The sequence below is a fragment of the Vipera ursinii genome (assembly GCF_947247035.1).
Source record: "Vipera ursinii genome assembly, chromosome: 6".
In the NCBI taxonomy this organism is placed as follows: Eukaryota; Metazoa; Chordata; class Lepidosauria; order Squamata; family Viperidae; genus Vipera; species Vipera ursinii.
This window is the reverse complement of record NC_139515.1, coordinates 66,526,860-66,554,188: the sequence shown is the minus strand read 5'-3', so window position 1 is coordinate 66,554,188 and position 27,329 is coordinate 66,526,860. Positions and strand designations below refer to the sequence as shown.

Genomic DNA, 27,329 nt, shown 5'->3' with positions numbered 1-27,329 from the left:
AATTTCTTTTTTATATTGTTTTTTTTTTAAGTTTAGAAATTTACATATGGGCTTTGATCTGAGTCAACCTCACCACATTTAAAAGTCCTTTAGTTGGAAAAAAATTAGAGATGCTTAATTCTTTATAATGAATAAATAGGGATTTAGAAACACTCGGGTTTAGTTACTTTTTATCCATAGTTTTGATCTTGGGATAAGAAGCAACCTATTAGATCAGAGGTCTGGTCTAGTAATCAGCTTCCCATAGCAACAAGTTAGAAAACCAAGAGAAGAACATGAGAATAATATTTCTCTTTTGCTATAATTCCAAGTGATATTCAAACACATGCCATCCGTGGGCTTGGAAGCGGTATGTATGTATGTATGTATGTGTACGTTGATATATATGTATGTATCAAATTTCTATATTGCCCATCACACTTTTATGCCTCTGGGTGTTTACAGATAAAACAGTAAAATGATATAAATGCTATAGTTAAAAACAGTTAAAAACCAGATTAAAGCAAAGTTAAAAAGAATAATTACAAAATGAAAAGGCAGCCCACCAATCACTCCCAGGGTTGCATGGCACTCTTAGTGGTTAGTTGGAGAACAACTAATACTGTGAATGTGAATACTGTGAATGAGTTTGTTTCTAAAATAAGGACACTTATGTCTGACTTGCGGTTGAACACTATGCAACAATTAAAAAAACCCCATATATCGATTAATGTGTTTCCAAGTCAAGAACATTTGCTATTTAACATTCAGTAGCTTTTAAATACATTTTTCTATCCTTAATTCAGAAGCTTATTGGCTCAGTGGACTTTGACAGCTTACAATATTTGGAAGAGATGGCTAATATGACTGCTGTCTCCACAAATTAACAACACTAAGGGATGGATTTCATACAGATATCTGCACATCTTCTATTTTGGCTACCTGTCCAATAAGGTAATAAGTATGCCTTGTATCAACTCTTTATTCAGATGATGAAATAAATATTTCCAGCTATTTGCAGTATTTTCACCTGACTCTTTAAAGATAAGCTTTGAAGTTTTAAAAATAAACCTTGATAGAGACAAAGGAAAATTACACAAGCAATTCTACAGTTGTCTATGCTGTTGTAAAAACAACTTTAAGAAATTTTCAAGTCCTTTTCCCCTCTGTCCAGCTTTACGCTTCAGATTGCAGCATCAGCTACTGTGTTATATAAAAAGTAAAGAATTACATATCTTGTCTGGGGATTTTTAGAAAAAAGCACAGTATTTTATTCAGAGTAATTTTTTTATTAAAGTATTGGAAAGGTCTATGTATTTGGATGTCATTTGAAAATCAGACACTTGATTAAATTAATTTCTCTGAAAAATGCCTCCCGCTCTTACCCAAGGCCTCAGAGGTGAAGGAGAAGTTCCCACAGTCATTAAAGTCTGTGTCATTCTGGAGACCACCAAATCAGCTATAAGTTGCCTATCTTCCTCCACATGCTCTCCTATCAGAGGCATTGAGCTGTCCATTACCTGTTTAAACAAGGAAAACATTCTTTTCAATTTGGATATGTTTGCTAGTACAGTAGAAAAGCTCAGACACTGCAAAAACACATGTTCAAGAACATGGTGGCTTTGCTTCTCGCTCTCTTGTGTATCTGGTTTCCGTACAATTCAGAAACTTTTTTAAATGTGACACTGTTTCAATGACATCACTCATGTTTGTTAAGTTAGAGCATAATCAACTTTTTCAAACACAGGAAAGCATAAAAGCTCTCCAGTTTTCACAAGAATGAGATTACAACTGATCTAACTAATGTGTAAAATGCTGAAAGAAAATTTTAGGTTTTCCTTGAGCAATTTAACAGTTTGTCTTGGCTGAAAATCTTCCCTATTCGTTGCTCCATTATATATAATATGCTAAGCCATGGTTTGCCTAATGATAGTTTGCTCAGTAAACTGTAATTGGATGGATTTGTGCAGTTTGTGCAGTTTTTTTAAACCAGCACCACATTTTGACATAATATAAGGTGAAAAGCCAGCCAACATACTTTCATTTATTACATTTATATGCCTGCCCATTTAATATAAATTACTCTGGGCAGATGACAAAATAAAAATAATAAAAACACAACCAATAATTAAAAACATAACACTGCATAAAGTAGCATAAATAGCTCAGAACCACAACATTGCACAATCAATATAACCAAGAAGCAGGCTCACCCATGCTGTCAGGGCCTAGATTTGACAGCAAAGCCAAGTTTTTAATGCTGTGCAAATTTGCAGAGTGGAAAAATAAAATTACAATATAAGATGAGCAAGAATGCCACTCTTCACAAACCAATACACATTAACCAGGTGCATGTTTCTTCTCTCTTTAGTTACATTTTTATCTAATAGTTTTAGATTTCATGTGAAAAATATTTTCTCTGAAATTACATCTATATGCTTATTCTGACCACAAGATGGTGCCCTCATATCTCCCAAGCCGTTGTAGTTCTATTCAATGAGATAGCAATTGGGATATTCTCCATCAGAGTGATAATAGTCAACTTACTCTCTCTTTGACTCCATATGTAGTCAGAAGATCTTTGATGAAAAAGAAAACATCAATAGGCTTAGAAGTGGCAAAAGTTTTCAAAATTACAAAAACTGTGTTCACCTCCTCCTGATGTTTAACATTGTGACCAAGGATATACCAAAATGGTGAAAGGAAAGGACACAAGTTCATGACTTGGAAAGTAACCCTGCCAATCATGAGGGTCTGCAATAATGTGAAAATGATGAAATGTGACACTGCAACACAAATTCTGCATTTTCTACTTGTATCCCAATGCGGCACATAAATATGTATATTGTGTAGTTTGTGTCCCAACATTGTAACTCACATTTTGTCATATGCCACCTTCTCCAGCCCTGGGTATCATGTTTCCAATTCTAAAGTAGTATGTAACCAAAGCTGCAGAAAACTGGTTAAACTGTTATTTTTTATGTCTCAGTCATCTTAGTACAAAAGATGGGGTGGATCTTATAAAATCACAATTGGGGAAATTAGCTCATAATTTCTAAAAAACTTTCTTCTAGTGGACCCAGGTGAGGATTGCTGTGACCTTGAGATGCCTCTCTGAAATAATAATTCATTTTTATTTATATCTTCAAGTCATTGTTGACTCCTGACAATTGCTGGGACTATTCCCTGCATTTTATTAACAAGGTTTTTTGAAAGTGGTTTACCTTGCCTTCTTCCTAGGGTTGAGAGACACTGGCTGGCTCCAGGCCATCTGACTGGCTTTGTGCCCAAGGCAGGAATAGGACTCTCCTGGTTTCTAACCTGATGCCTTATCTACTACAAACTAGCTGATAGTTGCATATTGCTTTCCATTAAAAAAAACCCTCAAAAACAATTACAGTTCAAATTCAACAGTAAAAAGAAAATACAGCAAAGAAATAGGAAGTAAAATAAAATTAAAACAAGTAGAAGCAGCAATAGAAGCTTAAAAATCACAAGTGTTATCACGTTATTAAAGTATATTGGAAAATAAAGCTTTCTGCATTAAACAAGAAGCAATTTTTTTTTTAAAAAAATGACCTTCTAATGCTGAGATAAACAGATGAAACTCAGTGCAAAACTGATTTTCTTTGTTTCTGGGAACAAGACATTCATGTGGCAGGTTATTAAAAAAAACAGGTTGACCCAGCTATGCAGTTCTGGCCTTTACCCTGTACAAGGTTTGTGGCTGTCTCCATTAGACTTGTTTTTTCCTGATAAAAGTATCTCAAAGAAAGGAGGGATATGGTCAAAGAAAGGAATCTACATGGAATGCCCCTTTTTTATTTCCTCAATTCCATGAACTGTGTAAGCTAAACATTCCTGTTTCCATGAGTTTCATGAGTCAGGAAATTTGGATTATCTCCATTTTGATTAAAAAAAAGTATCTTCATCTGCCAATGTGTCAGCAGCTAATCTAAAAGTGGAAGATGAACATTTTTGCAACGTGGTCATCTGCTAAGGAGATCTCAGTGGATTTAACTCATCTTCAGAAAGATATTAAAACATGGCTGTTTCAGAAATTTCCATATATCACACAAACAGCCTTTGGACATTGCCCTTTGCTTGCTATCTGTTTGACAGCGTGCTATCCTAATGGTACATTATTTTTAATGTGCATTCTCATATGGCTATATACTTTGGCTTTTAGGCTTGCAAGCCACCTAGAGGTGCACAACTGTGGCAGTATATAAGTAATAGGAAATAAATATCCATACATGAATGTTTTAAAAATAACATGCCAACTCAAACTTTATGCACAATTTGAGAATAGGATGAAAGCATCCAGACAAATAACACCCACACCAATTTACATCACACACACACACACACACACACACACACACACACACACACACACACGAAAAAGTATTTAAAAGGCCAGTGCTCTGACAGATGAGCACAGTTCAAAGCACACTGAAGATATCTCCCCCCCCCAGAATGGAGACAAAACATTTGCAGCCAAATCGCCAAGCTCGGAGATCAAGCCAACAACCCAAATGAATGCATATTTCAAAAAGATTTGTTTTATTGATTTGATTGATCTTCTGACTTAAAAGATTATTAAAAATACTTCAGCTGTTTTTGGAAGCATATCAATAGGAATATTCATTCTATAAGGTTTCATTCTATAGCTGTGGTGGTGAACCTATGGCACGGGTGCCACAGGTGGCACACAGAGCCCTCTCTGTGGGCACGTGCACTGTCGCCCCAGTCCTAAGCCTTCAGCTGGGTTTTATAAAACCTTTTCACTTTAGGCCTCCACTGCCATGTGCAAAAAAAAAGTTCAATCAATCAATCAATCAATCAATTTCAACTTCTCGCGGGAAAAAAAGTTCTCACTAAGTTGGAATTGATTGAAGTATTTAGTCCCACTCACTCTGCCATTACCACTGCAGCCACGCCCACCCAATGTACCACGCCCACCCAATGGGCCATGCCCACCTGGCACCCAATGATACATAAGTGGGTTTTGGATTGAAGTTTGGGCACTTGGTCTCTAAAAGGTTCGCCATCACTGTTCTATAGCATTTGCTGCAATTCTGCAGTCATCCTATAGGGTTTGTTGAAATTCCCTTTTATTAAAGATAATACATTTTTTTGGATCTTGGATGTGATTCTCATTTTCCAAGGTAATTCTCACTGCAGTGCTTAAAAACGGTGGGCTCCCTGGGCAACAGCGGCACCTGGGATGATCAGGAAAGACCCCGCGGATCAAATGGATCAGCTAGGCGGCGGAAGAGGCAGCCGCAGCAACCGCCCTGAGCAGGACCGGAGTCGTTACCCTGCCTCGACCTCCTGGCCTGCTCCTGAACAACAGCGGCATCTCCCTGGGATCAAGGAGATGCCGCAGACCGGCTATGCGGACCCGATCGACCACCACCGAGGGACCTTTCACAGCGGCGCTAAGCTTCTCCAGGCCCCGGTCAACCAACTCACCGAAAACCCCTCGACGGCAGCACCACTAGATGCGGCGTGGCGTCCCCGGCCCGCACCCTAGATGCCGACGGTATCTCGGTGCCGATCAACACCCTAAAGACGCCAGGATGCAGCTGACCATTGGAGATGACGGCGACTAGACCACCGAGGCCATCAGCATCTGGCCTCCACCAGCTCCGAACCCCCTGCCCTCCCTCGCCCCACAGGACATGACGGGCCTGGGTGTAAGCCACAGTGGCAGAGTGGCCTGTCCTACACCTGCAGCCCCATAGAGGTGAGAGCTCTATGGGGTATGCTTCACCCAGAGTGGGTCCTGGACCACCCCCAGAAGCAGAATCACAACCCATCGTGAGAGGATGGGGAGTGGCCTGCTTCTGGGGTTCACCCAACCAAGTGGCAGTGGTTGGATGATGGTCCAGATACCCACCTACCCGACTAGACCCTCCTTCCAATGCTCCACCCAGGGGACCGCCTTCCCAATGCTCCCCAATGCTCCCTATGCTTCTTCAATATTCTAGCATAGATCTACTCGCCCTCAGGAGTTCCCCCCTCTCCTGGGTTCGTCCTGCCTTCAATACATCAAACCTCGATGACGGGCCCGACCATTGGGCCTCTGAGAGATGGCCAGGCAGGGTCAGGGGCCTCCATCACAAGACCAACAAGAGGCCCCTGGTTAAGTTTCTTGTTTTTTTGTCGGGTTAGGGAGGGGGGCGGGAAAAGAGTATGGCTGCTCGGGGAAGGCAGGCCTTCCGGCTACCATAACGCAGGCCAGGCCTACGACCATTCGCGATGGTGAGAAACGAGGACCAGTCGCCGACAATACCCAATGGCGTACTGACGAACATCCTATTCCCAGGATGGTGGGGAACGGCAGAAGGTGCACAAACAGAGGGCCGTATCGTCACCGGGAGTGTCATCTCCGCTCTGTACAAGCGGTGAGACGCTCCGACCCTCTGTACTTCCCCGGAGGACCCGGGAGCGAAGGTGTGCAGCCTCCTATGCTAAGGCTGGTCTACCTGAATGCCAGGTCTGTAGCTAACAAGGCTCACCTTGTTCGTGACCTAGTGGAGAGCGAGCACGCGGACCTGGCTTGCATCACGGAAACCTGGCTGGGCCCAGAGGGTGGTGTCCCTCTGGTTGACCTCTGCCCGCCAGGTTTCCAGGTGCTGCACCAGCCTCGGACCCATGGGAGGGGCGGGGGAGTGGCAGTTATCATCAGGGAATCCCTTAGCCCGTGAGAGACCACCGTCCCTCAGATGGTCGGGTGTGAGTCTCTCCTACTGAGATACGGCCCGGGGGCGCAGTTGGGCCTGCTGCTGGCATACCTACCACCTAATCGTGCAGCGGCAGCCCTGCCCGAGCTACTCGATGTCCTCTCAGGGTTGGTGGTTGAATTCCCAAAACTCATGGTCTTGGGCGACTTTAACCTACCGTCCCTGGGAGGATCGTCCGATCTGGCTCGGGAGTTCATGGCTTCCATGGCAGCCATGGACCTGTCGCAAATAATTTCTGGACCGACTCATGAGAGAGGCCACACCCCAGACTTGGTGTTCTTGTCTGGATGGTGGCGCGATGATATCGGTGGGGGTGCCACGACTGTTACGCCCCTGTCATGGACCGATCATCACCTCCTGCGGCTAGACTTCCCCTTTGCCACCCCCCGCCGTGGGTGCGCGGTGCCAACCAGATGGTACCGCCCTAGGCGCCTAATGGACCCTGATAGGTTCCAGGCAGCGCTTGGGGACGCACATGCACTCCCTGCTCACAGCTCGGCGGATGCCTTAGTGGAAGCCTGGGAAAAGGCAGCCACGGAGGCTCTGGACCGAGTTGTACCCTTGCGGCCTCTGACCCGGTGCAGATCCCAGCGAGCCCCATGGTTCACCACAGAGCTCCGGGAGATGAAGCGTCGGAGACGGGGCCTAGAGAGCCGTTGGAGATCCAGTCGATCCGAATCCGACCGATTGCGATTAAGAATCCTCACCAGGTCTTATCTCGCTGCGATAAGGGTGGCAAAATCCAACTACTTTTCCACCCTCATCGTGTCTGCAGATAATCGCCCGGCTGCCTTGTTCAGGGTGACTCACTCCCTACTGAACCAAGAGGTGAGGGAGGAACCCTTGCAGGGTCGAGCCGAGGAATTCGGTCAATATCTGCTGGATAAAATTGCTCGGATTCGAACCGGCCTGGACTCCAACTGGGCTGAGCTGGAAGAACAAGGCATGTACAGTCTTGTCGACGTCATCTGGGAGGAATTTGATCCTGTGACTCCTAAAGAAGTGGACAGGATTATGAGGAGGTTGAGCTCCTCCACATGCTTACTGGACCCGTGCCCTTCCTGGCTGGCTTATGCAGCTCGAGAGGGGACACGAGGCTGGTTCCTGACGGTCATCTCCGCTTCTCTGAGTGAGGGTCACTTCCCCACCACCTTGAAGGAGGCGGTGGTGAGACCTCTCCTCAAGAAGCCCACCTTGGACCCATCCTCATTGAATAACTTTCGTCCAGTCTCCAATCTTCGCTTCCTTGCGAAGGTTGTTGAGAGCGTGGTGGCGCACCAACTTCCTCAGATCCTGGATGAAGCGGTTTATCTAGACCCGTACCAATCGGGCTTCAGGCCGGGCTACAGCACGGAGACGGCATTGGTCGCTCTGATAAATGATCTCTGGAGAGCCCGGGACAGGGGCCATTCCTCTGTCCTAGTCTTATTAGACCTCTCGGCGGCTTTCGATACCATCGACCAAGGTATCTTGCTGCGACGCCTCAGGGGACTGGGAGTGGGAGGCATGGTTCTGCGTTGGTTCTCCTCCTTTCTCCAGGGTCGCTCGCAGTCGGTGCTGGCAGGGGGACAGAGGTCGACCCCGAGGCCTCTCGCTTGCGGAGTCCCTCAGGGGTCGGTCCTCTCGCCTCTCCTGTTCAACATCTACATGAAACCGCTGGGTGAGATCATTCGCAGCTTTGGAGTAGGGTACCATCAGTATGCTGATGACACCCAGCTTTTCATCTCAACTCCAAACAACATCAGTGATGCCCTCGACGTGATGTCCCGCTGCCTGAAAGCGGTCCGGGAATGGATGGGGAGGAACAGGCTTCAACTGAACCCGGACAAGACTGAATGGCTGTACGTACCGGCAAGCCAGGATACTCAGAACATCCCATCCCTTAACATCGGGGACAAGTTACTACCCTGTTGATAGGGCCCGCAACCTGGGTGTCCTCCAAGACTCGCAGCTCTCCCTGGAAGATCACATAGGAGCTGTGACCAAGGGGGCCTTCTCCCGGGTTCGACTAGTTCGCCAATTACGGCCTTATCTGGACCTGGATGCCTTACGTACAGTCACCCATGCTCTTGTGACCTCTCGCCTAGACTACTGTAACGCTCTCTACATGGGGCTGCCCTTGAGATCCACTCGGAAGCTTCAACTGGTGCAAAGTGCAGCGGCACGGACACTCTTGGGAGCCTCCCGATACTCCCATATCACACCTCTCCTCCGTGCGCTGCACTGGCTTCCAGTTGCCTTCCGTGTGAAGTTCAAGGTGCTAACAATGACATACAAAGCCCTACATGGCATGGGTCCGGACTACCTACGGGAGCACCTTCTGCCAATGTCAGCACCCCACCGTCCTGTGCGCTCCCACAGAGAGGGCCTCCTCAGGGTGCCACCGCTCAAGGAATGTCGGCTGGTGGCCCCCAGGGGGAGGGCATTCTCGGTGCGCCAGCCCTCTGGAACAGCTTACCAACCGAAATCCGGATGGCCCCCGACCTCCGCACCTTCCGGCGTGACTTAAAAACTTACCTGTTCCAGCAGTCCGGCCTGGCCTGATAGCTCTAATTGGGGTCCCAGTTTGTTTTTTACTATTCTTTTTTTTTCACTATTGTTCATTCTGTATACCTACCTTATTCTGTACACCGCCCCGAGTCCCTCGGGAGAAGGGCGGTTTATAAAAACAAAAAAAAAACCAAAACAAATAAATAAATAAATATTTTGTTGTTAGCTGCGAAGTTGTGTCCGACCCATCGCAACCCCATGGACAATGTTCCTCCAGGCCTTCCTGTCCTCTACCATCTTCTGGAGTCCATTTAAGCTCATGCCTACTGTGACTCCATCCAGCCACCTCATTCTCTGTCGTCCCCTTCTTCTATTGCCTATATGTATATACATATACATATACTACTACTACTACTACTACTACTACTACTAATAATAATAATAATAATAATAATAAATAAACCTTTATTGTCAAAGTGCAACATGTGTACATTGAGATTAGCTGAGCCTCCCCCCGTGCTCTCTCCCCCCAACACACATTGACAACAAACCCTCCATCCCACCACACTATGTGAACCAACTACACCACACACCGGCCTCCCAAGTCAATTCTGCATAAGATTATGTCCCATTTAAAAGCCTAACATCCCACGGATAAAAGCTATTTTTCAGCCTGTTGGTATGGCTAGCTATATTCCTATACCTCCTACCGGATGGTAGGAGACTAAAGAGATACCGTCCAGGGTGTGAGTCATCCCTGAGAATCTTCCTCACTCTTCCAAGGCAACGAGCCGTGGCGATGTCATCCAGTGGTGTCAGTGAAGCCTCTGTTGGGCCTTTCTAGCCACCTGAGTTGTGTTAACTTTCCAGGTCAGATCTTCACAGAGGTAGACTCCCAGAAATTTAAAGGAGGAAACTCTCTCTACACAGTTCTCTCTCTACACATACATGTACATATACATATACATATACATATACATATACATATACATATACATATACATATACATATACATATACATATACATATATGATGTATATATATATGTGTGTGTGTATATATATGTATGTATGTATATATGATGTATATATGTATATATTTATTTATTATTTATTATTTATTTAATTTAATTTGTATACCGCCCTTCTCCCGGAGGACTCAGGGCGGTGTACAGGGCAATAAATACCAAAAATACAGAATACAAAAATTAAAAACAGATTAAACCATTGTGCCCGAATACAATAAATTACTTAAAAACAGTAATTAAAACCCCAAACCCATCAGACCAGGCCGGCTTGTTCAAATAAATAAGTTTTTAGATCACGTCGGAAGGAGCGAAGATCGGGAGTCGTCCGGAGCTTAACCGGTAAACGGTTCCAAAGGTCAGGTGCGCTCACAGAGAACGCCCTCCCCCTGGGGGCCACCAGTCGGCATTCTCTGACCGGTGGCACCCTGAGGAGGCCCTCTCTGTGGGAGCGCACTGGGCGGAGGGAAGTTGATGCCGGCCGCACGTGCTCCCTTAGGTACTCCGGACCCATGCCATGTAGGGCTTTATAGGTCATTACCAGCACCTTGAATCTTACCCGGAAGGCAACTGGAAGCCAATGCAGCTCACGGAGCAGAGGTGTCGGGAGCAGAGGTGTCGGGAGACCCCCAACACAACTTGCGCGGCTGCATTCTGCACCAGTTGGAGCCTCCGAGTGGTCCTCAAGGGCAGCCCCATGTAGAGAGCGTTGCAGTAGTCCAACCGAGAGGTCACGAGCGCATGAGTGACTGTATGCAAGGCATCCCGGTCTAGATAGGGCCGCAACTGGCGCACCAGGCAAACCTGGGCGAAGGCCCCCCTAGTCACAGTTACTATATGATCTTCCAAGGAAAGCTGTGAGTATATATGTTTTATATAGGAAATTCAGATGCTGGAAGCATGTCAATAGGAGAATTAGGCTATTGCAGGCTAATTCTGCCAACTTCCAGCAGTTTGATCCTGACTGGCTTAAGGTTGACTCAGTCTTCCATCCTTCCAAGGTCGGTAAAATGAGGACCCAGATTGTTGGGGGGCAATATGCTGCCTCTGTAAACCACTTAGAGAGGGCTGTAAAACACTATGAAGTGATATATGAGTCTAAGTGCTATTGCTATTGATTTGGCCCATCCAGTGACCATGATCCAGATTTGAGTCTTCTTCCAAACATAAATTTCCTTACTATCTGCTTCTGTAGTTGGCTAGGCACTGGTCTTTCCAACAGTTAGTACCTTTTAGGAGTAGATAGTTATTGTATTTGGCTTTACCTGAGGCCTAGGCCTCAGAAAGCAACAAGGTAGGATCATGAAGCATATCTATATGCACACAATTCAGGAGCAGGGATAGTCTAGATGGAAAATTATGCGTGGGAATAGATTTGCAGACGGAGAAATAAAAATAAGGCTTTGTATTAAAGGCTGGGATTATTCAACTGGGAAAAGAATGAGCGATTTAACTTTTCTTAGTTTTCAGTTTTCTTTTTTTACTGGGAAGATTTCCGTATATCACAAATGAAATCACTACTAACAGAAATATTGATCAACTTTTAAAGGACGGCCCTTTTGACTTTGCTTTCCCTTCATTTTTTTAAATGTATGTTCTCTCCTTCAAGATGGGGAAAGGAATGACCACAGTTAATGATTTGGGAGGGAGTTATCTTCAGTGGCTGCAACAATGATGATAAATAGACAAGTTGTATCATGCATGGAGGTAGGACCAGAAATGAGATGTTTTTCAGACAAGAGGATTCCTAGATCTAGCAATTTAAAAAAAAAAGATCATACACCTATTCTACCTTTTTCTTCTTAATTAATACCTTTTCTGGTAAACGGCTGTGGCAAAAGATGGGAGAATTAGAAATGCAGAAAATTGTTTAGATCTCTTGTAAAATTTCAGAAGGAAGCAAAGCAATTGTACCATAGAAGCCTAATCTGCTAATATCCTGTGCCGCTTTCAACTTTCCTAGATTGTGCTTTTAAGTTCTTTGTATCAACAATACTCCTGGGATTTCTAAAGTATAACTTGGGATAATCAGAAGAAAGGTCATTTGATTTTGGCCTGAAGCCACCTCCATTCCACCTCCATATGAAGGTTCTGATGTGTACAATTTTATGTTAACTATTAAAAGTGACCAACACAACAGTTATTCTTGCTTGATTTACAGGAAGAGAAGAAATAGCAAAAGCGGAGATTCTCCCCCCCTTCCTGGCAGCACATTTGTGTCACATAACCTTTGACCTGTCACTGATTCCTGCAGAACATTTATGCAGCAGAAGAATGCGCTGGTCCTGGAGGGCTCATGTGGTTCTCATCAGCTTCCAAAGGCTCAGTGGGTGGGAATGCTCTCCCACATGCAGCTATTTGGATATGTCAGTGGCCCTGAATGTTGCAGTAGGCTGGCTTTATTCACCTCCCTGCGTTGGTGGAGTTTACAGCAGGGCAGACACTGAGTCTCCATTCCAGCATCCTCATATGGTAGCCAAGGACACTTGCTCATTTTTCTTTCCAGTTGCCCTGATTATCTTCTCCCCCCCCCTCCCCTTGAGAAGGTTTTGCATTTCAGCTTTGATGATTTTCAAATATCCATCCTTCTCCATGGTCTGGCCCTCTCCACTCCGACAAACAACTTTTTCTTAGCATGGCAAGCTTTACTTCAAAAAACTTCATTTTTTTTAGACCTAGAGTGTCCCTGAGGAAGAGGGACAGAAGGCTTTATTATTTATGCCACCCACAATCTCCTCAGGGAATTTCCTTATTTTGTTTTAAGCTGGAATCTCAAAAAAGCTGCAGCTCTGATTCAAGGCTTCATTTTGGGGGTTGGCAAACGAGAAGAACTGCAGCAATACATATTAGAATCTCCTGAAGAAATATTAAAATCAGCAACAAATATTAAAATCAGCAACGAGCCTTGGTGGAGCAGTGGGCTAATGCCTCCTTAAGTAACACCAGCTGCCTGCAATTATTGCAGGTTCGCATCCCACCAGGCTCAAGGTTGACTCAGCCTTCCATCCTTCCGAGGTAGGTAAAATGAGGACCCAGATTATTGGGGGCAATAAGCTGACTTTGTAATAATGCCGCTTGGGGGGGGGAAAAGCCCTAATAAGCAGGCATATACATAGAATGAAGGCTATTGCTAAGCACATTTGATTTGTGCTTAGATTGTAAGCCGCCCTGAGTCTTCGGAGAAGGGCGGGATATAAATGGGATTAAAATAAAATAAAACTGAAGAAAGCTAATCCAGTTGGATCAGCTGGTGCCCTCCAGGTTTTAGAGTTCAACTATCAGTTTCAATTATCCTGATCAATGGTGAAGGATTGCGGGAATTATAGCAAAACATCTGGAAAGCACCATGCACTAAATAGTTTCACCTGCTAATTTTTGTTTAATTATTAAAAAGACACAGGAGCAGGATAAGCCCCTTTTTCTGGTCTGATGGTCACCAACAAGGTCATCGAGGTTTTTTATCTTTAGACTCCGCCAGCCTTTGATTAGCATTGTTCCATTTCTCTCTGCCTTAAACTTTTTCTTTTCTTATATCACTGCTTTGATGTGCGTAATCTATTCTTTCCTTCCTCGGAGTTGGCTACCTTCCCAAGTCTAATAAAAACAGCACAAAGTTCAGTCTGCACATCCCATTGTGGTGCAGTCTATAAAAGCTGGGTGGTGAAAAGAGACAGGAGCCTCTCTCTTACAGGGCATTCAACTTTGTTCTGCTTCTTTCTTTCTCTCCTTTAGATCATGTACTTACTGTCTACACCAATGAAGCAAGTGGAATGGGAAGTTGAGTGGAATTAGCATCTTGAACATTGTTACTGAACTGCTGGGGTTTATTTTTCCAAGTTAATATGGGGCTTTGTTCCCCTGCCCTTTATTATTTCCATTCATAACATTCACCTTGTTTCAGGGTGTATCCTAGAAGGAAAGATGCTATTCCTTGTAATTTAAAGGTACAGAAAGTGCCTGAAAATGGCTGGCAGACTGGAATGGAAAGGTGCTTTCTTAATTTTTTGATCACGATGTGTAAACCTGAGAATAGCTAATATCCAAATATTTTAAAGCCTAGTGCTCTGTCTTTTATTAAATCAATTAAATGAATCAGTTCTAAGATGGAATAGGTGAAAAAGGTATGTAGGCAAAGTGCTGAAATAGCTGCATGTGTGTCTGGATGGGTTGCCATGCTTTTTTATTAATTTTGTATGGTATACATTTGTCAAGGAGCTCTACAATGCTATGTTACAGAGTATCCTGACAGCCTAACTGCTAGTTTGTTCAGTTTTGTGCTTGTGTGCTTATCTATAATGAACCATGGAGGTGTACCAGCTGACTAGTAGTGTTCAGGTTGGTGACTTCTTCTGGGCCCTCTTCCATCGATCTCATCTAGCATCCGGGCAGCTCCAGCACTGGCCCCCATTGTCTTCATGCAGCTAGCCTTTCCCACTGGAATGGTACCAATTTATCTACTCACAATAATGCTTTTGAACTGCTCAGTGGCCAGGGTAGGAGCCAGAGGCAAGTGATGGATTGCCATGCTGAATCTCTTTATTTAAATGTACTTACATTCTATTCATTCAACTCCTCACCTCAATGATATAATCTTTCCCATCCTTGCTGTGAACCGCTTTGACTGCACAGATATCAAGGCTGCCAAACATCTCTGCAACAGAATCTGCCCAAAGCCGGTATCTGCCAAAACCAGATTGTATTATTATTTGTTTAAACTGTGATTTTTTAAAAAATCAAACAAGCTTCTTATTCAGGGATAGCAATATTCTTTCCACAAAATGGATAGCTTTGTTTTACAGTGGTTTTATGCTAATAATACAGAAGTTTTCTCAAATCCATATTGACAAAGAAAATATGAATATATTGTATAGCTTCTGCCTTTTACATTCAATTGTCAACTGAAAAAGAACAAGCAGGCAATAAATACACCCCAGGTTACCTTTGGTAGAATAGAACTGAAGGTGTTACAAAAGCTATTAAACGCCCTATGAATCTGTACCTGCAAAGATCAAATCTTTGTAATGGCTTTTCCTGTGACACTCAAAGGAAATAAAAAAATGGATTTTGAAAATGCAAGATAGAAAGAATACAGTATTGGCAAGGGATCTTAACAAAAAAATTCTCACACAAATGTCCAGGCTCAAATTACCATATTTTGGACCCATTATGCAAACATCTAGCTCTATTGAGAAGTTTATAAAGTTTATAAAGAGACAATGGAAGGAAAGACAAAAAGATGACAAGATGAATAGACTCAATTGTCCTGGTGATAGGTGAACTATTGGAAGACTTGAAGAACCAGGTTGAGAAGAGATTACTCTGGAGATAATCTATGTATGTGGTGATTAAAAATTGACACCAACTTGATAACACATAATCAAATAGAATAACCATGTCCTCATCAATTTGGTGAGAAAAGAAAGAGCATTATATTTCTTGGGAAAGCTGTAAAAACAATGACTTCTGTTCTTAGTTCAGTACTGAGTATTTTGACTAAATACTGTACTATTTTTGTCTTAATATGTTAATTCTTACTACTATATCAAGCAATACCAAATGTTCAATTAACTGTTTTCTCTAAAAAAAGAAAAAAAGTGCCTATTCTTCCTGTTTTGTTTTTCAGAAAAAAGCAATAGTATGACTAGCCCATGCAGCTCTTTCCCTACGTAATCCTTTTAAAACAGAATCTCAAAAGTATAGAGGCATGGTAGGCAGAGAAAGAGCTCCTAGCAATTACCATTTCTGCTTTAAAAGATAAGAAAGAAGAAAATTCTCTAGAAGAACATGAAGGGTCTCACAACAATTGTCTAACTGAAACAAGCAAAAGGAATTTCTAATTGCATGTTTCTATTCTCTTGAATATTCAGCAAATTCCCAAAATTCCAAACATTTGCAGAGAAGATTACAAACCCAGGCTGGATAAAGAACAAGGAATGTAATTCCTGATGTATCCAGACCATATGACAAAGGGGACTTTCCTTTCTTTTGTAAACAATTGTAGCAATGATCAGGGCTGCAAATATCTGAAGATGATCCCTCACCACAGGAATCTTCTTGACTATTATGTTCTTTAATGGACATAAAGTTTAAAGTGGCCCCATGTTTTGACATGCCTTCAGTGAGAATAATCCCTCATCTCCACCCATGGTTTCTTGTTCTTCTTATGTCAATCACTGCCCAAAGTGAAAAGGATCATGGGGGCAAATGGCTTTAATTCCTTGTTGCTCATTGGACAACTAGATGACAGTGATTAAGACAGCAGCGGTAGCATTTGGGTGTCATTGGTTGTTGAACTCTCTCTTCTTAGCCACTAAAATATTCTTTGTTGATTGTAACCATAGGTAAAATGCTTTTGCTCTGCTGGATGATAGCACCTAGGCAACCTTAGCTTAATTAATGCTAATTAATTCTAATTCTAATTAGAAGTAGACTTAATTAGAATTGGATGAGAGTCCACAATTCCCCAATTGTAAGCAAGTAAGTAAGTAAAAAAAATAATAATGAAAAAAATCCAGAATACACTGAAAAACTACCTCTGTATTTTTTCCAAGAAAAGCACATGGACATGTCTGTCAAAGCAAAGTCAAAGATGATCTCCATTTCACTTGATTTCAGTGCAATTTAATTACTATGCTACTGGCAACTGTTTTTATTCCTTTGGTTTCTTTATTTTACATTTTATTGCAGTTTGTTACGTTGCTTTTGGCTTTTATACCTAAGTTCTCAGTCACTTATAGAAGTGATACGAACAATGTATTGCTTTTGAAAGCTGCATATAAGCTTTCTGCAATCATGTCAAAATATCTAGTACATAGAAGACCTATAAAACAAAAATCTCATTCTGTATTTCATACTTTCCAACTCCTTTTGAATTTAGGGGCATCTCCTTATATTTATCTTTTATAAGGGTTTAAAAGGATCTGTACAGTATAGTCTGCAGCTTTCTTGAATCTAAGCCAAATAGATGTAAACCAGGATAAGATTTGTAGCCTTGGGTATTTTTATTATTTATTTATTTGTAAAGCTTATTGACTGCCTGTCTTACTTCAGGGTAACTCGGAGCAGCTTACAATCTTAAAAGATAAAAACTATACAAAGCTAAAGGACATAAATATAATACTATGAAGACTGAAATATTGCAGCCCAATTAAAAGATGGCATGGGGGGGGGATACTGGGATCTGTTGTTAATCGATTAACCATCAACACTGTGATGCTTTTCTATGAGAGCCCCAAGCTAACTGGCACAGTCAGGTCTTTAAGGCTATTATGGAGGGTCAGGGGAGTTGGAGCTGACCTCATTTGGGAGGGGTGGTGGTGGTGGCAAAAGGTTCCAAAGGGCAGGTGCAATAGCAGAGAAGGCTCTTCTCCTGGACCCTGCAGGCTGGAATACTTGAGCTGATAGGGACCATATCAGGCCTCCTCGGCCAGCATGAGTAAAAAGTAGAGTTAGAGTTTTCCATATCTCTGCGTAAAGAAGCAGTACTTGCTAAATACTCTGTCTGTAGTTTATAGTCAATTAAAGTAACAAAAAGTCCTATTAGGGTCAGCCCCACCTGTTAAGCCTAATGAAATAGTCAACTTAGATGGCTTACCTTGTGAATCATTTAAAGGGAGCAAAGAGTTATTTGATTCAAGAAATGCAAAGAATCTGATGGCAAGTGAACCTCTTTATCCAAAGCTGCATACTCATGCTGAACGAACAACAGATAGGAGAAATTTTTCTTGTACTTTTATTTTTCTTAAACTTTCCTTTTTTTCACCCACTACAGTGGGAGAAAAATTAGTTATATTAACTCTAGATACAAGTTATAAACACTTTGGATGTAGTTTCCCCCACTCATTCTGGGGGCTTTTCAGAAGTCTGAAAGGGCTTGAGATACTGCAGACCATGTTTCTGTTCTGAAATACCTTGGGAGGGCCCTCATATGATGGAAATCTGTGTCTAATGCAGCGGTTCCCAACCTTAGGAACTTGAAGATGCGTGGACTTCAACTCCCAGAATTCCCCAGCCAGCATAGCATCTTCAAGTTCCTAAGGTTGGGAAACGCTGGTCTAATGGAGAAATGGCTCATACTTACTTTTGACTGACATCATCCTAACAGTGTTGCCATTGTAGTCAGCACTTTACTTCTAGAGTGAGGTGACAAAGCATTTGGGAAAGGCAGAAACAGTGGGGACAAAGATGGAAATCTGAATACCTTTCTTGAAGAGAAACTCTAAAATTAGAATAAATTATCATTGGTGAGCTAATTCTTTCCCACACTGGGTTTGTGTGAGGAGAAGGGTACTAGGAATGTGCTGTTGACATTGCGGATTAACCCCATGAATCAAACAGGTTGCCCATGCTAATTCACAAGGAACGTCATGGAAATCTAGGGCTGAAGCAAGGGAACAAATTGGCTGCTCATGAAAGAATGAACAAGAAGATGCTGGAAAGAAAGTATAAAACTTTCTAGGGTAAGTGTAGGTAGGAAATAATTCAATAGTCTCAAACAAGATTCAAATGCAGTAGCAATTAGGCATAATAAGCCCATCCTGAATACTTTAGTGCAACCTAAAAGAAACTCGCATGGTCATGTGGCCATCCAAGAAGTGCTGAATAGGAGTCTGTTGAAATAGCTTTAAAAAGCAAAAGAGATGTCCAAATTGTTCCATAATCTATTCCACCACAAAATTTGGAGGAGGTGGGGAACAAGACAATCCTAACTGAATTCATTCTGGCTAGCATTAGTCCTGCCTAGGATCTGTAGGAAGCAAAACATTCAAATTGATTTATGCCAGGATTCTTTGTAGGATTTGCTTACAAATTCAGCTACAGAGCTATTACTAACATTGCATCATAAGGGGTCAATAGAAGGCTGATCAATCACTTGTGCCTCTGTTTTGCATTTATACATTATTATAATATATGGGTTACCAGAATTTAACTCAGCCCTGTGAGATTCACATATTTAATAAAGGAGTACGTAAAAGTATAATATGAACACAGTATATTACAAAAACTATTACACTCTTCAAGTTAATTATAACTATATATCACATTTTAAGAGCTGCCTTTGAATGTGTACAGGAGGCATTGCCTTATGTTGGCATATTGAGTTCAATATTAGATATGCTGTTAGGCAAGTATACACAGAGAAGTCTTCTAAACCTATTTCAAGATAGTCAAATTTAGCCTAGGACCTTCTGTGTGCAAATAGATGCTCTGTAACTTTGCCACGATGTGCAATAAAATGCACAACTGCAAGTAGTAAACTCATAACAATCTGATTGTAGGCTGAATAGTTCTGTGCAGAAAATGTTGGTATAGGAAACCTGCCTTGACTGGAAATGAAAAACCTTAGGCATATTCTTCTTTCAGCCTGCTTCTCACTCTGCCTTCTTGGCATGACAATCTAGGATGAATAGGATATATCACCCCACTGTGCTCTCTCGCTCCACAGAAAGAAAGCAACAGTAGAGTTGAGGAGTTAAATGAGAAGGAGGAGAAGCAGAAAGCAGCAGGTGCCATGTTTTAATTTTCAAGAATGCAAATTGAGTTTCTGCACTACTGCTGGTTGTTTGAGATAAATACTTAATACAGTTTTAAGCCTATCAGATTTACCCCAAAGATTGTGTGTTAGTAATAGTAGCTCTTTCTATTTAATACCTCTCAGTCATGGCGATCTGTTCCAACATGGCAGAACCTGTGTTTGCTTTCCAGTTTCCAGAGATTGATGTCCTCCTGGGAAAAACAAACAAGCCATATGAGAACAATCAATGCTCCCAAACATTGTAATTCCTATCCAAACTGAACAAAGGAGGGAAGAAATGAGGGAAGCAGGACAGACTGAGTTGGCACAAAATCCTTTCAGAGCTCTGCTGTCTTCGAAGCTTTTAACTGTTGCTGATGACTCGGTCAATGTGTAACACCATCCATAAGCTGAAAATGGCCCTCTAAATGCTGGCAACCTCCCACGTAGTTACATCTTTATCCAAATCCTTGTTGGGTTTTCTTATATCAGCCTTATGAACTCTTTTGCAGGGTATGCCAGGCATTGTACAGTAGAAACATCTGTGAAAAGGCTGTGGAATAATTAACCTTGCCTACTGTAGTATAGAATTTAAACTGCTCGTGAAACTCCATGCCAGAAAAGCCAAGCAAAAGCTTCCCACAGACATCAGTGAGCTTTAGAATTGGTCTTTAAAAAGGGAGATGGTAGGATAAAAAGCTAAACCAGTGGCTTTCATTGAGGTCTGCTTCCTATTGTGATAGAAATACAGCTATCTCTGCTGACGGAGATTGAATGGCACTAAAAACCACCCACTGGCTTTCTCCCACTGATTCCTCAAGTGGTATTAAAGGAGTCAAATCTTTTTTCTTGTTACTGGTTATTAATGCCTGTGCCTGCTGGTAGTGCTGCTGGCAGACTTGGTCTTCTGAAATTACAGTTAGAGTGTAGCATCCATAAAGTTGCCCAGCTTCATGATCAGATATTATAAATGTCAGGTTTCACATGCTCTTGATGTGCATCGTCAGAAGGGTATGAGAACATAGCTGACTGCTGAAAAGTAGAAGATTTTGAAACTAATATTCAGAATTTTAACTTCAGTATCATTCACGATACAAGCTTTGAGCATTTGACTTGTTACAAGGTAAAGGTAAAGGTTCCCCCGCACATGTGTGCTAGTCGTTTCCAACTCTAGGGGCCAGTGCTCATCTCCGTTTCAAAGCTGAAGAGCCAGTGCTTGTCCGAGGTTATCTCCGTGGTCATGTGGCCGGCATGACTAGACGCCAAAGGCGCACGGAATGCTGTTACCTTCCCACCGTAGTGGTCCCTATTTTTCTACTTGCATTTTTACGTGCTTTTGAACTGCTAGGTTGGCAGAAGCTGGGATGAGTAACAGGCGTTCACTCTGTTACGTGGCACTCAGGATTCGACTCGCCAAACTGCTGACCTGATCGACAAGCTCAGCGTCCTAACCCACTGAGCCACCGCGTCCTTCTATTTGACTTGTTACAGTGCTACAAATATTTTTTTCTACATGCTAGAAAAGAACTAGCTATAAGATACATTTAATTACATTTTGAATGATGTTTGGTTAAGACCAACACAATGTGGCTTAATTCCTGCAGCAAAGGCTAAGCAAGATATATAGAGAAGTTTCTTTAAATACATGACTATTCAGTCCAGGAAATTGTATACTGACATTGTATATTGTATATCGACAAGCTAAGGAAGTGCTAATCTTTCTGGAGTTTTATAAAATCATTTTAGATCAAGAGCTGAATCTACATTTCAAATTTGGCTGATGTCTCCTACTTGCGCAGTCTTAACTTTTGTATTTAGCATCTCTTCTGCCCTCAGAAAAGATGGCATCACTTAAACAGGAATTTAGATCATTACGTATTGTCTATATACATTTCATATCACACACAAAAATCACAATTTACTAAGAGACATGTTGATGGCTGCAAGGAGAGGTTTAACACAAAATTGGCAAACAGATATCTTACTGATGATATCAGAATGAGAAGTTAAGTTTGGGGTATAGTCAACATTGGTTAAATTGGCATATATTCACAACTGAAGTTTGACTAAATTCAAGTAAAATAGTTTCCATGCATATTATATATTACATGGCAAGACAAATGTAAACATTGGAGCACATTTTAAGGGAAAAAGAAATAATTAAAGAACTGAGTTTAGAAGTACATGAAAATTTTGATTGTATAAATATTGAATATCAGTCAGGATACAAATGGGAAGTTGGAAACTAAATATTTACTCAATAATGCTTTTAGTAGATTTTTTTCCTTTTTCTCTTAGGTGATTTATCTTTAAATAATAAATAGTGGATATATTGGCATTCAACTCAGATATTTAAAAAGACATTTATAATCTTTTTCCTTGGTGTTAAAAGCAACCCAGTTCATTTTGCTTTGTATGGTTAATCCTTCATTAACAATATACTGAGCACCAACTGCACAATTTTGCAATCTCTCTGTTCACCTGATACAATGTTTGCTTCAATTTTTTCCTTTTTTCTCTATTTAGTCTTTTTAAAAATATTAATAAAAGAAAACATGCATTTTTTCAAAGAAATACATTTATTTCTGTCACTTAGCCATTTATGCTGATATTGGTAAATCATATAAGAATAGATTCTTCTTTCTTTCTTTCTTTCTTTCTTTCTTTCTTTCTTTCTTTCTTTCTTTCTTTCTTTCTTTCTTCCTTCCTTCCTTCCCTCCCTCCCTCCCTCCCTCCCTCCTTCCTTCCTTCCTTCCTTCCTTCCTTCCTTTCTTTCTTTCTTTCTTTTTTTCTTTCTTTCTTTCTTTCTTTCCTCTCTCTCTCTCCTTCCTTCCTCTCTCTCTCTCTCTCTCTCTCTCTCTTTCTTTCTTTCTTTCTTTCTTCTTTCGTCTAATGAACGTACAAATATTATCTGATGTGCTACCAATGACAAAGTATCTTACATTATGCTTGATAAATGTTCTTTGTAACATAATACATTTTGGAAAATATTATATTGAGAACCATTGAACAAACAATAGCATTTGGGAGTATGTTCTAAGAATGATACAATTATAACATGGATTAGTTGTGGTAAAATCCCTGGGGTTGTGCATTCAGATGGTTGAATTTTATTTTCCCTGTTATTTTTGAATTCCTAGTCTTAACTATTAGCCACTACCCATTACAAAAGGGCTTGTTATCCACATGCTTAGTAACAGGCTGCTGCTATTTAACACTTTCTAGCCCAGCACTGAGCCCAATAGTTTTCAGTTGCCATTTTATCTAACCTTTAACAACCTTCTGCAACCTGTTGCCATCCAGGTATATTGAGGCTGCAGCTCTGGAGTTGCATCTCTCACATCTGGAGAGCACCCAATCTATTATTGGTTGCCTAATCCTTCCTTTACTAGACCTTCCATCATTTCTTTTTTATTCTATGTGCTGCTGAACAGCAAAGCAACTTTATGAATTTCTTTAACTTGTGATTCTTTGGCAGCTGCCTAAAGCCTCACCAGAAGGGAATGTGTTATGTAAAAGTTATTATTTCTCTTTTCATTTAACATACATTGTTCTTCTTGGCTAGTCTTTAAAATAAGAGAAGGATGCAATATATGGAATGTAATATATGTTTAGAACTCTAATATTGCTTTGTTTTCACTTTAAAACAAAATCTCTTCAACATAGTTTCTTCAACATAGTCACAATATCTGTAAAAAACTCACATGTAAGCTTTGTAATTGTTGCCAATTTTCTGGATTCGGATGTCGTATTTGGAGTCAACAAAAGTCTCTGTTGTGACATATGTTTTGGCCATGGCTACCACACTTACAATGTCTTGGAAATCATGCTGGTTCTCAATTTTCACCTATGATTGATAAAGGTCCAAAACAGAAAAACGAAACATAGTGCAGTCAGTGAGGGATTACTAGAAATTACCCAAATACTGTCATTTTGCTGGGTGAAATGCCCTGGGGAGGGAATACATTAAAAAAAACCTGGGAGATGGGAGTTGTAAGACATTTCCGTGCACAATACTTATTCCTCTGAGAGAAACCAAATCTTAGACTTGTCCATTCCTCAATCCTTCCAAAGCAATTTGAAATAAACCTACTGATCATCTTTGTTTCGACCAACTAAAACCACACATAGAATGGGCGGAGGCAGAATAGGAAGATAAATGACAAATCAGTTATCACAATACATGCTTGCTATTTTTCCATATCAAAGCTACTGCAGGTCTTGAAGAAATGCCCCTCTCCCAATCCTTGTCATCATTCCATAGGAAAAAGAAATGAAATACATTATTGCTTGCTCTTTCATGTTTTAAAATATGTATTCTGTGCATTTTCCTGTTTGCAAAATGTATAAATCAATCCGATCCTTATAATGGTGTGAAGCTGCCTATCAACCCACCATTCCTTCTCTATCAGTAAAAAGGTAAAGGTTCCCCCACACATGCGTGCTAGTTGTTTCCAACTCTAGGGGCCGGTGCTCATCTGCTCATCTGCTAGGTTGGCAGAAGCTGGGACGAATAACAGATGCTCACTCTGTTACGCGGCACTCGGGATTCGACCCGCCAAACTGCCGACCTTCTGATCGACAAGCTCAGCGTCCTAACCCACTGAGCCACACCGCGTCTATCAGAGATCACTTTAAAATGGAAGGGTAGCATGGAATGTCCTTAGTACATTCTAAAACAGTTGCGGAATTTTTATGCTGCAGAAACAGGAACAGCACTTCTATGCTGCCATCATCCTGACTACACTGGGATAACCAAAATCTTATTCTCCCACCTCCATCCCTTCCAGCAGATGCAAAGGGGAAGGGGAAAAAAGACTGAGAAACAAAAGGGTCTCTTGTCAATTTTACCCTTTTATTTAAAAATAGCATTCCCCCTTCATGGACTTGCTAAGAGGGCTGAAACTCAGAAAGGAGGAGGAAAGAAATCCTTTCAGTAGAAAATACCCATAGCCTCTCCAAAACTTTACTGTTGAAAAAGGTTATGATTTACATCATCATCACATTAAAACATAGATAGACCTGAAATAGATTGGCTTGGACTAAACTCAGCTAACATGGGATCACAAGAAATCTAGAGCTGCTTTTGAATTGGCATAAAGACCTCCATGGAAATATCCCTGGAGTGCAGGAATTAATAGAGCACAGGAGAGTGGGGGATACTAATTCCAGCCTCCAACCTGGAAACTGGGTGGGTTAATTGTCACTTGAATCCAGTTCAGTTTGGGGCTTTGAGTTCTGATCCCATCAGTACCAAAAATACAATATAAGCTATGGAATTTAGAACAGATATTGTTATAGGATTCCATAGATATTGCAATAAATGTCTCAAAGATGTATATCTTTGCCTCTGTCATGTGAGGTCCAAGAGATCTTGGTGGCCCAAAGTACATTTGGCCAGCTGTGCCCAGCTGTCAGATGCAACCTTTTCTGGCTGGCTCTCAATAGCCTTGCAGTTGGCTGGAAGCTGCAACTGGTACAGAATGCAGCTGCTTCAAACATCCTAAAGGAATGTCACTATATGCTACAGATCAGGTTTCAGAGTTTTCATAATAACTTTTAAGTTCTTAAATGGTTTAGGATCCTGATGTCCGAGAAGCATCTGTTCCACTATATGTATCTGGAGGAGGAAAAAAAAAGCTCTCCTAAATGCTGCATTGTGCCTGGGGCATGTGCACTATGTAAGAATGTGAGAGAGGACTTTCTCTGTTCTGTCTCTCCCCCTCTCCCTTTCTTTGTCCAGGTTTTCAAGTGCCCTTCCCCTAATATTGCACAATATTGCTTGGGGGTTTTTTTGGGTATAAGTTGAGTATCTTCCTTTTCACTCTTGCAGTAAAGTTATTACATGGCCTGACCACACTCTACTATTCTTTCTGAAAATCTGTACTTTATATTATGATCCCTTTTGGTTAAGGCTTTTAAAAATATTGAATCTTACGGTATTAATTTATGTATATCATGAATTATAGCCTTTTCCAAGATTCTTAAAGATATAGAAATAAAAAAAAATGAAGTTATCTCAATTTTGCTTGGTGCTTTTAACATGTCATAGACTACAACCCATATCATCCTCAAGCGGGAGATAATAACTGTATTAATTCATATCATCTGGAAAGTACCAAACTGCAGAAGGAGGCTCTGACTTTGTTCGGTTTTGTATGTGGTTGAAAAGACACCAGTGTATGTATGAAGTAGCAGTTTGCGGATTTAGGTAAATAGGAGATCTAGGCTACAAAAATCAGGACAACTGCTAGATGGCATCAAAGAGTAAGTGTTGGAACGGGGCGGGAGGGAGTAAAGGAAATTAGCGATTGACATTTGCAGTGCCAAATCTGGTAGCTCTAAGTTTAGGACAGAAAGGCTTATTGGATCTTATCCGGGCTGCTTCTTTACCAAGCACTGTTTGCTTGTCCCTGCCTTTACAGGGAAGGGTGTTCTTTGAGAGCTGCATGACAAAGAGAAATGAACAAACATTTTTTTGGCATGGAGTGGACCCATGTTGCTTCTGCCTGTTTGTACAGCTGCTGGAACTATAGAATGTTTATATGGAAAAGAAGGCAACACTGCCTGTGATAGCTCTGCTACCATGTTTAACTTTTACTACTGTAAAATGGAATTGTAGAAATATATACTTTAGATGCTGCTAACACCCTCCTCCCACACACCCCAAAAAACCCCCAGTGACAAATTGCTTATAATTTTAACATGGTGTGTGACATTTGCAATAATTATACTATTGGCTGCATTGCTATCAACTTTCAATATTGTAAAACTTGATGCTCTTCTATCATTAAACTTAAATGTGTAAATAAAATAATCACATTTCTCTTCCTCCATCTTTATTAATGGTGGCATTTTTCCCCCAAATAAAAGTAACAATGTTAAATATTGTTAGTGATGCTATCTAATAGTGATGCTGGGATTAAAAGGATTACACATTTCATGTCCAGAAAATGTTAAAATATTATGTTGTATCTATTTGAATATTTCTTTGAACTCTTTCCTATATTTATGAGCCAAATGACCCCAAAAGCAATTAATGTTCAAACAAACAAATGAACAAAGGAAATGGATGGTCTCACTATGCCTTTTGCAACTTCCTGTATCTGGGTAGGGTTTTTTTTTTTTGCAGATTTAAGCATCCAAATAAAAGGGTTCTGTGATGGTCTGCTGAGGTCCAAGTAGATGAAGCACAATTGTATCTTATCTTTGTCTGATGAAGGGTCAGTTACGATTGCATAAAATCAGTTTATGTACAGTATGTTTTTTCTCTATACAACCACATACAAAGAAGTAATTGCAGAGAAGTGTTGTGGATTTGAGGAAAATATACATACTGTACTTTTTACATCTCACATCTTCAGTAAGTTAGAGGACTTCAGGAAAGGCACTGGAGTACTTTGCACCACAACTTTGGATTTGCCCAGGGCCCCTCAGCATTTTATCATTATACATACCCATTTTGTCATTTTATATACCCATTTAAGTCCCCACTCAATTCATAGATTCTGTGCCTTTTAATTAACAGGCAAGGCAAGGCTGAATTCAGACAGGTAGGTAGGTCTGTTG

General features: G+C 41.2%; 1 protein-coding gene across 2 annotated transcripts in view; it reads right to left on the bottom strand.

The window, feature by feature from the left end:
- The window catches only part of SYN3 (synapsin III), a gene marked incomplete at its 5' end in the record, with an annotated part of 209,914 nt that overhangs the window by 4,528 nt on the left and 178,057 nt on the right, over positions 1–27,329 (bottom strand). For both annotated transcript variants that reach the window (XM_083365630.1, XM_083365629.1), the window contains 4 exons: positions 1,365–1,499; positions 14,824–14,926; positions 19,898–19,972; positions 23,465–23,607. In XM_083365630.1, the coding sequence (XP_083221756.1) occupies positions 1,365–1,499; positions 14,824–14,926; positions 19,898–19,972; positions 23,465–23,607 (456 nt within the window). The remainder of the gene's footprint in view (positions 1–1,364; positions 1,500–14,823; positions 14,927–19,897; positions 19,973–23,464; positions 23,608–27,329) is intronic.